Here is a 15,256-nt window from a genome sequence, read left to right as displayed (position 1 = left end):
AGGTTTCCTACATTGCAGGCAGATTCTTTACCGTCTGAGTCACCACTATCCCCATTTTACAAAGGGAAAACTGTGGCTAAGAAATACAGATATTCTTTCTACTGAACCAACTACACTCAGAATAAAAATAAGAGAAAATACACTGTCTTAAAACATACAAGTTGATCAGAAGAATGAAAAAGTAATGGCCAAGCAGAAGCTTGTGACTTTCAAGTGCTCTGAATTTAACTGATTAAATGAAATTGTGCATTGATTTGAAAGATAGCTTAACCAACATCCTTTGCTAACTCTCCTTCCAGACAGGGTTCTTTCTCTTACTAAGAAAACGTATTGCCAGTTGATTTGAATATTCTATTCAGGTTGTCAGTTCTACAGTACTTTTGGTTTTGTGAATTTATTTTCTCCAAGGTGTACCACTCATACTCAAAAAACCAGTAACAACAAAAATAACAAACTGGGCACTTCACACTGGACACTTAGGAGGCAGCATTCCACAAAACCCACTCAGCTAGGGCACACAGCATGGCCCTTTCCTGAGCCTGTGAATTTGCCATAAGTCCTATTGTTCCATCTGACTATAGAGTGCTCAGTTATACTCCTCTTGGCAACTATGTAAGTATCTACATCAATGGACTCAACCTTGCCTATGGGTCTTAGATGGCACTGCACAAGCATCAGGGTTGGGTGTGGCTTTAAAAATTAATACTGCTCAGGACACAACCCAAAGCAATTAAATCATAATTTCTATGGGGCGAGACTCAAGCATAGATTTTTTTTTTTTTGGCTTGTCCTTTTGAAGTATCTGTGTAAAATGTGTAAAATGAACAATGACTTCTAGTTGCAATACAATTTGGAAAATGACAGGCCCATGTGCAGCTCTTCTCTGACCCACATTTAAGAATATTTTAATAACCAACATTTCAAAATTGAGAGGATCCTCTCAGAGCCCTCTTAGCCCAGGGCAGGCTATTAAAATATTTACCTGGTTCTTGTAGACATCTTGAGTTTGACTCTTGTATTGGTATCACTTGAGACCCATGGATTACTGTGGTAATAAAGTTGTGCTTTTGGCATTGTTAGAGCTGCAATGTTTATCAGTGTGTGACTGATTTATATTCTAATTGGCTTCCACTCTGAAAATGGCCCTAAACAAACATTATCTATAGTTTAATCATAGTCTAAAAATTGTCGTTCAAAAAAATCTCATATTTTCGCTACTCTAAAAGCGACAGCTAAAAGATCAACCACAGCTGCCTCTGCTCCTGCAGTAGGCATTATTTGATTATTTCCAGTTGAACATTTCCGAGTTAGCTATTTCATCTTGGGTAATTAAGTGGAGAAACAAATTCCTTAAAATGAATGAGAAACACACCAACTTTATCCCCAAAGAACTCTGAAAAAATATGAGGGGTTCACACTTTTTCCTGTTTCTAAATGAGCCAAGGTCTCACCCTAATTCTCACTACTTATTTTCTGAAAAGTTTCACAGGTTCCACAGAAATGCTGAGAACCAAATGGAAACACGCTTTTCTGTGCATTTTCAGTTATAAAACAAATTCTCTAACAAGTTCCAATGGACAATGCAAAAATTTTCACACTGGAAATTAATTTAACAAATAATTAGACCTACAACTGCAAATTACTTGGCCACTGTTTATCAAATCAAATGATGCTGAACTCTACTCTCAACTATCATTTATAATAGTCTTCCCATGATGCTAGTCCCAGTCACCAAGATGGGAAGAGTTATTCTATCCATGGATGATTTTTATGATGACGCAAAACAGAGAGCCACATTAGTTGCAAATCCTGCAAAAGCAAATTAAAGATCAGATGCAGCATGTAGCCTTCCTCTAACAGGAACAGGAACAGGTATTTATACAGTCTTCGATAGGTTCAAAAGTACACTACAGATTAGATAAGAACCACCTCTCCGTATCAAATGCTACGACACTCTGAAACCAGATTAACAAAATATGATACAAGGAGGTAGCATGATGCTGCTCAGAAAGAATAAAGCTTAAGTTCGAGATAGGAGAAATTGTGAAATCTTGGACAAGTTGCTTCATCTTAGTTGAGTAGTTGACAAGTTGAGTAATCTTACCTTTCTTTTAGACAATGATACAAGTTAAAGTGTTCTAAAGATATAAGTGATAAATGAACTCTGGTAATTATAAATCCAAATAAAACCAAATTAAACTGTCCTAAAATCTGGCCTTGAATATTAATGACAAAGATCTCAACTTTGGGACCTTCTTTAAAAAGGACAACTCTCCCCTCATTCTGGCAGGAGATATCAGCTTCTAAAAGTGAACCAAGTGGAAGTAATGTGAAGGAGTTTCAAGTTTGAGAATGACTTTTAAATATTTTATCTCTACAAACTGACAAAGATCTACTGAACATCTAATATCACTGTTATAAAACGAATAGCAACCTAAATTCAATGGTCGAGACACAGAACTTGGAAAGCTTCCAGAAAATGCTCTGAACGCTTCATTAACCAAGTTTATTGTTGGGGAGAGTCTCATTCACAGTTCCCTGCAAAGAAACTGAACCAAATCTTGACATTTTATGTTAAGTAGGAACAGTGAATAAGGCACATAATATAGGTGACTCTTAGGCCACCAATGTCTTTTTCTTAATATAAAAATAAACATAAGTAACTAATGGAATAACAAAATAAAAGTTTATTTTATTAGAATTAGGAATGTTCTTTCCCTCTGGGCAACCTGAACAGTCCAGTTACAATGAAAATCTAAGAACAGTTATTTCCACAGCACAGTGTGCTCTACGCACAAAATTACAGGGTTAGGAGCATTTAATCAATTTACCGATCTGATTGTCTCACCAACCCGCCCCCTCCCATCCCCCAAGTGCTCTATACCGGGATTTTTGTACACCAAGTCCTTTTCTCTCTTATGCTAAATTTCAGTTCCTAATCATGGCTGATCCACAATTTACACTGCAGATTCAACCATTTCAAATCAAGTCAGTCAGTCTTGGATCTGCTATATTTGTGTGTATGTATACACATGTGTATTTAATGTATTTATTTAAACACACATAAAACACATACAATCTGGGTTGCAGCGGATTACACAGAATTTAGAGTCTGATGATATATGCTACTCAATTTTACCACTGTGGTTTGTAGTCCTGCGCTTTGGATCAACAATTTTATTGTAAATTATTTAAGCCCATCTACTGCTCAATGAATTGTTCAAATGATGCATGCAGTTTTCAGAAGACCTCAAAAAGACAAGGGAGACCCTGGTGCTGACCATGAAAGAGCCCTCTGACAGAAAGACTTAGGAAGATGAAACAGGGAAGCCGTCATATCATATGGCTTAAGACCTATCCCAGCTGAGATCACTGAAGTTACTGACAAAGAAAGTGATTAACTGATGGAGTTCTGTCAGATATGGAGATAGTTGTTAAAAGCTTGAACTGGAAAAGTCCAATTCATCTTGATCCATACATGTTAGGGAATGCACCCACAACTGCAATACCCTCAGGTAATATGCCAACACTGAAACTAGAATACAGCTCTAAAAAAGCACTGTTCTTCCATGGGTGGGGGCTGTTATTATGAAGTACACACACTGTTTCTGGATACCTCTTGTAAGGGGAGCATGTAAAAAGGATTTATGACACTCAAATCTAGATACTGTAGTTAACCATGTAAGATATTTCTTAAAACACCACATATACACAAAACATTTTAAGGGGACCACATATATCTAGATAGCAACTCTGGCTGCTTTTCAAAGTTACCAGGGAAAGGAACTTATTCAAGCTTTCTTAAAAAAAAAAAAAAAATCCTTAGTTTTGAAAAATGTCTTTTAAGATTGATGCAGTCATTTAAAATAAAATCAAATGGTTGACAGAAAGGGAAGGAGAAGAGAATAAGGAAGAAGCAGACATTGAGTTCAGATTTGCACCTGAGGTGGCAAGGGAGGGGAGGATAAAAGGTATAGGTAAAGTTGATCCTAGAGCGACAAGTGGTTTAAGGAAGCAGCATAATATACTCAGCAAACATTCACTGATTTCTGATGGGAAAAGAACAGTTGCAAGTACATCTCATGTAACAACCTTTTCTAAAAGGAAAAGTAGGGTTGATTTAGCAAAGCCTAACTTAGGCAAAAGGCCAGAGGAAAGTGAACCTACTTCCCAATGGAGTAGTAAGATGTACGGTGCAAGAGCAGACAAAGCTGCCTCACAAAAGGTAAACACTCCCTAGGCGCAAGACATTTAGAGGAAGACAAAGAGGTCCTTCAGCCAGATGTGGTATTTAGTATTAAGACCTCATCTAGTTGCCTAGTTCACTCTGTACTCCTGTATAAAACTGACAGATTTAGGGATGAAAAATACCACAGCCAGAATGGCCTAAACAGATACATAGTTAATAAAACCACCACCACCCTTTACTTTTAACATAGCTCTTAGTAGAAATTTCATAAAAATGGACATCACAGCTAAAACGCCTTATTAATTCTCCTATCTGTTGACAAATAGAAAAGAAGCAAACAGTGATTTCTATTTAAATGCACTAGATGGGAATATCAAGTTCTAGGATGTTTGCCTTCAAACTGAACCCACAGCAACACACACAAGCAATTTCAGTATCTGCCATTTTTAATTCACAATCTGAATCTAAGTGAATGGCTATTTATTTATATTTATAGTTAAAGAAAAAACATCCTATTTGACACCCTAACATAAAGAAGGGGTGAGAGAAGAGCCATAACTAAAATCTTAAAAGGCTCAAAGCAGCAATTAAAGGGACAAATTTTTGAAATGTTTCCTCTGGATGTGACAGGAAGCCTAGGAAGCCTTCAGCTGTGTGCATGACATGGGCACACAAAGGCTTACATATATGTATGAGGCTGTGGAGAGGGATGAGGTTGGAGACTGGGTCATTCTTCAATGGCAGCAACAAAGCTCCCTGTTGCAGCCCTTATCAGGCCAAGGCATTTAGTCAGAGTTTGACCTCTCTATGCTCGACCAGGAGCTGGCAATTCTGGGCATGAGACCCAGGGCCAGCAACAAATACATCAAAACCAGAGAGGGCAAAGTAATTTCAGGAAAGGGAAATCAAAGAACTCTAGTTAGGTCTTCCAGAGGTGCTAAACCAACACACCTTTTATCCCAACCCTCAACCCTGGAAAGATAAAGTAAACTGAAAGAAAATGCACAGCAAATAGACATAATCTTGAAGATTTTTAAAGAATAAATATTTTTTGTAATTAAACATTATGCAAACACGTGCCACGCTTGCTTTGTCCATGCATATGCACTATATACAATTTTGAAAAATACTGTGTTGTCCTCTTGTTTTAAAAGTCATATACAAAGTTTTTTTTGTTTTTTTAATTCCTCTTTCTGCCTACCCTCTTCCCCGCCCCAAGAATTTTCTTTACAAGGAACTAATCATTATTCACTCATGACCTTGGGGTATGAGAGAGAGACAGTCTGTGTGTGTGGGTGTATCTGTATGTGTAGGGGAGAAACGGGAGAGGTCCTTTACCAAAGTACAACAAAATGGCTGGTTTGGACATGGAGAAGCAGTGTCAAGGAGCAGTTTTAAATTTTAACTGTACTACACTCAGGAAAAAGAAAATGAAAAAAAGGAGTCAGCTTGGAGAATGAAGCTACGTTACAAGTTAAAGTTGGAGGGCTTTTAGTGTGTCTGTCACACTTTTGTTGGCGGCCTAGAATACTGTTGTACAATGGTTTATCTACCTTTTTTTTTTATTACAATATAATTTACTTAAACTTTCCGTTAACAAAACAGAATTCTGGTACTACAGACCAGAGGTGTCAGAATAGGCTTAGTGCCTCCTTGTTTGTGTTTGTTTTGTTTGTTTTAATTGCATGAGCACTCTAGATGGTAAAGTTTTCAGAGTTCATTTTATGCAGGGCCATTCTCAGTCCTCAATGTACTCCCACAGATCTTTTTCATAGCCTTCATGCACATGCTGTAACAAAACCCTTCGTCGACTCTCACAGTATCTGTAATCAAAGAGAAAAAAAAAAAACACCTGTTGTCAGCCTCCAATAATTTTTTTAAAAAAGAGGCATTTACTTGTTTTTTAGGGCTCCCTATAGTTTATCCAGACATAGAACCAAGCTCCTGTTTTTAAAAGGCATATTTTTAGGTCTAGATGTAAAGACCTGACAATTTCTTATTTTCAAAAAGGTATTTTTTGGAGTTTCTAGTTTGGGGAAATTAATTCCAGAGCAATAAAAAGGCCTTAGAAATTATCTTATTCAATCTTATCATTCTACAGGTATGTAAACAGTTTTAGGAAGAAGTAATTTCAGGGGGTATTTATTCACAACTGTAAAATCTTAAAGTACTAGCAGTAGCTATAATTGGCTAAGGGAAGTGAAAATATTACTCAGGACTAAATTTTCAAGTCTTGCAAATTCCCAGAGGTTTCCACTACTATTAAAGAGAAAACAACTTTTGCCAGAAAACAACTTATGGAGAAAGAGTTCTATGTGAGAAAGCAAACATTTTGCATCTTTTACTTAAGAGGTGACATCTCTTAAAAGTATCATCTATCCCTAGGACAAAGTAAATCTCTCCTTGGAAAATCAAATCTAAAAAGTCTGGGTAGCTCACTTGCCAAGAGCCACGATCCACAGGATCCCAAGGCCAGGGCCAGCATGTTATTCTCATCCCTCATCCTAACAGTCACTTGCCCTTTTTGGGCTCCTTCTTCCTGTCAGGGCAATAACTACATAGATAAAGCCACATGGAAGAAGCAGGATCAGCCAGTGGGACAAATGGCTGATTTCCTCCCTATGCCCAAAGGACAGACACAATCTGTGAGAAACATGGCAGCAGTTCAGTTATTGAATATGCTAAACCCAAGTTTCACCATCATTTAACTTCACCACTACGGCATACCAGATCACCAGTGGCAGACATTTTTGCTCAACAACTAAAAATAAACTTACCTGTACTTATCTTGTACTTTCTGCTTTATATCCTGCAGAGAGTCTTGGGAAATATCTCGTTCGAGGTAACCCGAGAGCACCTCTGTGGCATTCTCTAGATCTGCTTGGTTATTCTGCAAGAAGAAGAATATACAGTAAATTCTGCCTTCAAAAGAAAGCTAACAGATAAACCATCTTAGCTGCTTCCTTAATAGACTGTACTCAACACCAGTTTTCACAGGTGGTCAACTGCACCTCTAAGGTCCTTCATTACTTCCACCTCTAACAACTTGTTTTCTTTTTCTCTCAGGAGAACTTTTTAACTATAAAAAGAACCAAAGATTTATCCATTACCTCTGGAAGAATACCAAGTACAATTTGAAAGTACTTAAGAAAACGTTTTTGGAAATCTTCTAGCTCTGAAAACTATTATGCTAAAGCCTGAAGAAATGCATTATTCTTTATATCTAGCTAGATACCTAATCTTATCAGAAAACACTGTATGGAAGATTAAAATTTTGTTATCTGTTACTAGTATAGCTAGTTCTGTACATTTACCCATCTAAATTCCCATCTGCTAGTCACTATCTATCCATCTAGCCACATCAATACTGCATGCACAGATTTTAAATGAGTATCTCTACTTGAAAAAACTTTACTGCTGAAAGCCCCCTTTTAGTCACTATTTCTCCACAAAAGATAAGCACCATATTTACTTCTAATACCGTGTTATTAGTTTTACCTGAATAGACTTTTGAAAGAACTTACGATGCTCCTGGTGTTACATAAGCATTATACATGGATTGTCTCACTTAAACATCTTAACATTTCTAGAAAAGTATTATCCCCATTCTAAAATCGAGATATAGAAGAGGTTAAGTAATTTGCTTCAAGTCAACAGAGCTAAAAAGTGATGAAGTCAAGATTCAAATTCAGGACTAATTCCAGAGCCTGCACAGTTAATCACTAGCTGGCTAAACCACACCAATCTGAATGTAGTTTACAGCAAGACACATTAATTTTTTGTTCCTAATAAACATTAAACTTTTGATCCACATTCGGGGGCAAAGAATAATCTCTAAAACTCTTAGCTATAAAAGATAAGTAGTCCTATGACACACAGGTGGGTTTTTTACCCACTGAGTAACTATTCCTACCTCAAAGATAATGGACTGGTTATTCTTTTTGAGGTAGAAAGCGAAGACATAAGTGTACATGAGTGTGGCACGACACTGGCAGAGGACATCAACTGCTTTCTTCAGGAACTGCACCTCAATCCAGGACATGTTGTGCTGTTGCATCTCTTCCATTTTCTGCTTCACCTGAGCATATAGTTTGTGCTCAAAGCGGAGACTCTGCATGTGGTTCATATAGCGATTACAGTAGAACAGGTACCTCTGCAGGGCTGCCCTAGATCTCTGTCCCATTAAGAAAAATTAAGGTCACATAATTATAACAAATTTATTATAGGCACACAAAACCTGATATCATATTTACTGATGAAATGAAATAGGAATTTAGGCTAAAATCAAGAACAAAGAGACATCTATTGCTACCTCTGTTACTTAATATTTTTTGAATGTCCTATAGCTGTACTTCCCAATATAGCAGCAAGCAGTCACATACGGCTATTAAATTAAAAACTCAGTTTCTCATGCTGCAGTCAGTGTCTACCCAATCAGACTGTAGTATTAAGATCATTTCTATCATTATGAATATTCTACTGGATAGCTCTGTTCTGCAGTGTGCAATAAGGTGCATCAATATTTTAAAGTAAAAAACAAAAGAGAGGCAATCAGACATCATATAACACCTAATATAACGCAAGAGAAACAACACAGTACATTTAACACCAGTTAAGGGTTCTGTGTTCTTTCCACATCCCTCACCAAATCGTCTGAATTCAAGTATCGAGAATTAGCCACCAGTTTCAGCAAGTTTAGGGATAGAAGAACCTATTAAATAAAACCAGGGAGTTGCAGTTGGGAAATCCAGAATATGAAAAATACTACAGCACAAAAATGACTTAATTTTCCTCAACAAATAAATGGCAAAAGAAGAAGGAAAAAAAAAAAGCCCCAAAACATGAAATGACCTACAGATTATAACATCACATCCAACTTGTGCACCTATATGGATCCTCATTTGAAGCAATTATAAAAGAAAGTTTATGAGATAAATGGGGACACTGGAACACTGGAACATATATTAACAAAATACTGCTTCAAAAATATATAATAAATATATAGCAAAATTATAAAATAACATATAATAAATATACAAACAAATACTACTACAGTTTTATGAAAAGTCTTTTAAAGTACATGAAGTATTAAAAATATGATGAAGTATTTTAAAATATGATATCAGGTCTAAATTTGTTTTATACTGTTTATCATACTGCAAAAATAATTCACATGGGTCTCTCTTATTATACTGTAGATGTTAAGGAGATAGACTTTTTAAAAAGTAATCTTGGGACTTGTCCAGTGGTCCAGTAGTTAAGACTTTGAGCTCCCGCTGCAGAGGAGAATGGGTTTGATCCCTGGTCAGGGAACTAAGATTCCACAGTTCAGTTCAGTCGCTCAGTTGTGTCCAACTCTTTGCGATCCCCTGGACTGCAGCATGCCAGACTTCACTGAAATTCCGATACTTTGGCCACCTGATGTGAAGAAGTGACTCACTGGAAAAGACCCTGATGCGGGGAGAGACTGAAGGCAGGAGGAGAAGGGGACGACAGAGGATGAGATGGTTGGATGGCATCACCAACTCAATGGACATGAGTTTGAGCAAGATTCCGCAAGCAGCCAAAAAAATCATTTTCTTCATATTAAGTACTAGACGTAACAAGATTTAAAAAAAGCAATCTTGTTATAACTCTAGTACTTAATATCTAAAAAATGATTGTTGAATGTAACTACTATAGAAGGGTTTCTTACTACACACATGTATTTCTTTTCTTTAACCACCATTCTCCTCTTCCTCTCCTCATGCCTAAGGCCTACAAACACTACAGATACTACGAGGCCCTATGCTTGGTCTCTTGCTCAGAAACACTAATAACTCTGAACCACGTAACTAGCCAATCACATGATCCAGTATCTTACAACATGGAAACACCTAAAAAAAACCTACACAAGTCATATTATTTCAGCAGTCAGGTAGGTATTAAATCAATGCTTACACAGTGGAAAATTATGCCAATCATATCTAAAAATACTATGACAATTATATCTATTATTAGATAAAAATAATAGTATTGCTATTAGAAATTATTATACATAATAAAATTATGCCAATTATTTCTAAAAATAGAATATGTAGAGAATAATCCACTTGGCATTTTACCTCCATACAAAGCACTAATATTTTCAAGCCTGTTGAATTCCCAAGATGAAATGGAAAACCTAAATCATGCATTAAAATGTATGTTACAGGACTTAATATGACTAAGAATTCTCCAACAGCTTGCATCATTAAAATAATTTTAAAATTCAATATGGAAAAAAAACAAACACCCATACTACCACTGCAAATAATACCCATTTTTAAATCAAATGCCAGAATCTGGATTGAGAAATGCAATGTCCTGAAAACACTTTGGAAAAACACACAAAACAATAAAGTGATTGCTTAGAACATGGGTAGGCAATCCAGCTGCTGCCTATTTTTGTTTTCAAAGTTAACTTGAAACACTGCCATGTCCACTCCTTTAAGTCTACGGCTGAGTCAGCAACCATTACAGGAGAAGGACGGAACTGAGTAACTCGAACAGACTGTACAGTCTGCAAAGCTGAAAATATTTACTACCTGACCACTCATAGAAGTATACTGACTCCAAGTTAGTAGATAAGAAATTTAGGGAATTCCCTGGCAATCCAGTGGTTAGGACTGTGCTCTGACAGCCAGGGACCCGGGTTCAATCCCTAGTTGGAAAACTAACATCCCACAAGCCGCACAGTGCGGTCACTGAAAAGAAAAAAAGAAAAGAAAAAAGTACCATCTATGTTCTTTCTGTACTGTGTACCAACCTTTTAATACTTTTTAAAGAGCTACAACTGCCTAAAAATGGAAAACAAACGAACTACAAATGCTGAGAAGCGGGCAACAGAGGGTGAGATGGTTGCATAGTACCACCAACTCAAGAGACATGAGTCTGAGCAAACACAGGGAATGGAATAATGAAGGACAGGGAAGCCTTGCGCACTGCAGTCCATGGGGTCACAAAGAGTCTGACACAACTTAGCAACAACAATAAAACATAAATAGAATCATGTGACAGAGATCACAGAATGCTATCTGTTGACATTGGTTTTTTCACTCAGCACAGTGCCCGTGACATCTAAATTGCTATGTGGATCAACAGTTCATTTTTTGTTATCACTGAATAGTATTTTACAGTATGGATTACCATGGTTTGTTTAATCATTCACCAATTAAGGAAAGTTTTAGATGCTTCCACTTTGGGACTGTAACAAATAAAGCTGCTATGAACCACTGTTTAAAAAAAAAGAACTACAACTGCCAGAAAACACTAGGCCAGAGTACAGAAGTAGAGGAAATGAGGAAAGAATAAGCTAGGTGTGTGTGCCATGGTGTTCTCCATTCTGGGAGGTATGACTCCTACTCAATAAACAAATACAGTCACCTCATATAAACCCCTTTCCCTGTACACCCACAGGATCAGAAGATCAGTTCAGTTCAGTTCAGTCACTCAGTCATGTCTGACTCTTTGCGACCCCATGAATCACAGCACACCAGGTCTCCCTGTCCATCACCAACTCCCGGAGTTCACTCAAACTCATGTCCATCAAGTCGGTGATGCCATTCAGTCATCTCATTCTCTGTCGTCCCCTTCTCCTCCTGTCCCCAATCCCTCCCAGCATCAGAGTCTTTTCCAGTGAGTCAACTCTTCGCATGAGGTGGCCAAAGTATTGGAGTTTCAGCTTTAGCATCAGTCCTTCCAATGAACACCCAGGACTGATCTCCTTTAGAAAGGACTGGTTGGATCTCCTTGCAGTCCAAGGGACTCTCAAGTCTTCTCCAACACCACAGTTCAAAAGCATCAATTCTTAGGGGATCAGCTTGATTTCAGTTTAGTCTAATATATATATGACCTAGAAAAATAATGCAATCTAACGTCTACAATCTACATGTTAAAAGGGCTGAGAAGCTATGTCCAATAATCCACCCTCCCTGGAAATCTCAGAAAGGAATTCTACCAGCACCCAAACACTTACCAGGTAAGGTCAAGGATAACCTATATACTTTCCATTGTCAGCAAATGCTGGCTAGATCTAGCTAGACTACTCAAGAACCTGCCTGCCAATGCAAGAGACATAAGAGACCCAAATTCGATCTATGTGTCAGGAAGATCCCCTGGAGAAGGAATTGGCAACCCACTCCAGTATTCCTGCTTGGAGAACCCCATGAACAGAGGAGCCTGGCAGGCTACAGTCCATGGTTTGGCAAACAGTTGGACACCACTGAAGCGACTTAGCACACAAAAACTAAAAGTCCACTGTGGTAATTAGGAAAAATATAATGCTACATAAGAGAAAAACAGCATTTCTTTAAGGACTGAAAAAATATTATCAAAATTAGAAGAAAACTTTAGGACAAAAGCAGAAAGCCAGAACGGGGGGAAAGCTAAGATTTAAAAACAAACCTGAAACAGAAGGAGATGTAATGACAAACTGAGCTAAATAAAAATGAAAGAGAGGATCAATTCAAAATGGAGGGTGGGAAAGGCATCACTCTCATTGTAGAGTTTTTTATACAAAGGTTACATGGGGCGATGTTTCTCAAATTACAGTCTAAGGATACTAGAGGGAACTGGAGTAGGGGTGCCAAATGATCTAGTTTAAACAGACCATGGAAATTTTTAAATATTAAAAATCTGGTAATAACCTGAAGAAAACACAAACACTCTGGACCACCTGAATAAACTTATGAGAATCAATGCTTTCAGGTCTTACATTTGTAAAATGGCTAAAATTGGTGTCAAGCCATATTACTTTAACTGCACCAGAGTTGAGAATAAGTGACAGGAAATACATTAATAATAAATTCTGATCAAATTTTGATGCACTGTAGGCGTGAAAAGGCAATAGTTGATATATAGAAAACTGATGAGAGAACAAATTACCACGTGGTACTTGTAGTAGTACAGTAATGCTAAATTCAAAAATTCTGGGTCTCAGTCTAGCAACAGTAATTTAACTTCAACAAACAACTTATCTGTCTATTAGTTTTTACTTGAGTTTCACTGGTTGTGGGTTTCTTCGTTTGGTTGCATAGCTGCTTAAAATAGTCCAGCTGGTTTTACTTTAAACACAGCTAATATAGTAATATTAACCAACATTATAATCTGAGTTTCCCCCCCCCATTTAAAACGATCACAAATATTGTAAACATCTGAAATATGACAGCCTAGGTTATGTAAATATATTCTTTTGTATTTACAGTAATTTAAATAAATTTTAAAGGAGCCTTTGAAAAGTGAAATAATAATAAGTCATGTTCTGGCTTGCATCTTGGCAAGACAAGTCATTTTAAAAGATTCTGGGAGGAGAAATGGGGAATTTCAATACAGAATATATGAATGTAAGGGATGACTAAATTCTTGAATTCTACTATTAAGGCAGAATTACCAGGCTGAAAGGAACTCAAAGTGTTACTGAATCTAATCCATACCAAGGGTTTGAATCCCTTCTTCTATAAAAGTGGGTTATTTCCTTATTCAGTAATAGGGAAATCCCTACCTCCTAAGACAGTTCATTCCAAGTTACCTAAAATGATTAGAGCTTCTTGATGAACAATGAAGTAATTAATTAATTAAAAAGAAGTGAGGCTGAATATAAATAGTGCCATTTAACAAATACTGTTCTTTAGACTCTTTGCTGGGAAGGGAAAATCTTGCTACTGAACACTATTAAAACCTGGAAGTATGCTATATGACTAGACTGATTTTAAATGCAAACAAGTCTATAAATAGGAATACTCCTAATATGTATTTTGCATAAGATTCCCTTTCTACATGTACACAGATACACAGTATTTACTGAAGTATCCTTTGACAAATCTTTCAGAATTGAACTCTTTTGCTAAATTACTCCCTAATCAACATACAATGCACATTCCCGTTCAACCGTTACCTGAAAATAAATGTACTTACCTCCTGTGCGTCTCTTGCTGCCTTTGCGTCATCCTCATTATAGCGGTTACAGTTGTACCTGAAGTAAGTAAAGAGGATTCCATAAAGCCATAAATCAATGAAAAGGGAACAAGTCACAGAATTTTAGCCTGGATTTAGCGATTATGTAGAGCCAATATTCTCCTTTACAAAGACAAAATAAGGTGAAAAGAAAAAAGCCCCTTGGTGTTTGAATCCTTTCCAAAAGAGTGTGTCTGTTCTCTATTAGTAATAGGCAGTTTCCCACCCCCTGAAGTAGTCCACTCATTAAGTTTACTGATACTCATTGGAAAACACTGTTATTCTCCCATTTACCAACTGTAGTTTGAACTTCTAATTCACTTTTTGAAGAAAGAAACTATCTCATCTCCTACACAGTCTGTTATTTAGCCAAATATTTTCAAATTTTCCAGGATTACTCACCTTGTTATCCTCTCTTGTATACACCAAAGAGAACCAACTGCTGACAGACTGTTATGTAGCAACAAGTGCTGTGCTATATGCTTTACATGCTCTTAACAGTTTATGAGAATCCCTGAAACGCAATATACAAAATGAGGAGCAAGGGGAAATCTGCCCAGAGAAGGCAACTCAGTGCAGATGTGTGAGACGGGCACTTCTCCTTCTTCTGATTACCTGTTTTACCTTATGGGAGCCTACATTGAGCACAACTGACATATACTACATTCCATCCACTTACTAAGGACTTTAACTGTACTATCACATTTAATCCCCTCAATTACCTTATGAAATATGTATCATTATCCTCACTGAGCAGATGAACGATCCAATTTTGAGAAGATAAGCAACATATTTAAGATCACAAAAGAAGAGTTTCAGAGGTGGAAATTAACCTGATGCCCTTCTGCCAATTGAGACCCATGCTCTTCACTAGTGAATTCATATCTTCAGAATCTTTTTAACAATGACCTTTTTAGAAGAATTTTGAATTTAACATAAATCTTGTTAAACTGAATTTATTATTCCAGCTTGCTGAATCCTTTAAGATTAAAATGGTTTATATATTCAATATCTCTCTTTGCTGTAACCCCAAAATGTATACAACATTTTATATTAATTCAAGAAAATCATCAATACAACTGAACAAAAAAGCAG

General features: G+C 36.9%; 1 protein-coding gene across 3 annotated transcripts in view; it reads right to left on the bottom strand.

Moving 5' to 3' along the window:
* Positions 1 to 849: 849 nt before the first annotated feature.
* ARIH1 (ariadne RBR E3 ubiquitin protein ligase 1) overlaps positions 850 to 15,256 on the bottom strand; it is a 106,895-nt gene continuing 92,488 nt past the window's right edge. For all 3 annotated transcript variants that reach the window (XM_055437118.2, XM_055437119.2, XM_055437120.2), the window contains 4 exons: positions 14,123 to 14,180; positions 8,103 to 8,363; positions 6,967 to 7,079; positions 850 to 6,012 (listed from right to left, as the gene is read on the bottom strand). In XM_055437118.2, coding sequence (XP_055293093.1) covers positions 5,928 to 6,012; positions 6,967 to 7,079; positions 8,103 to 8,363; positions 14,123 to 14,180 — 517 coding nt within the window. In that variant the 3' untranslated portion in view covers positions 850 to 5,927. The remainder of the gene's footprint in view (positions 6,013 to 6,966; positions 7,080 to 8,102; positions 8,364 to 14,122; positions 14,181 to 15,256) is intronic.

Source organism: Moschus berezovskii, chromosome 9, assembly GCF_049115385.1.
Source record: "Moschus berezovskii isolate FMDL1 chromosome 9, NW_MosBer_1.0, whole genome shotgun sequence".
Taxonomy (NCBI): Eukaryota; Metazoa; Chordata; class Mammalia; order Artiodactyla; family Moschidae; genus Moschus; species Moschus berezovskii.
This window is presented reverse-complemented; position numbering and strand designations above follow the sequence as displayed.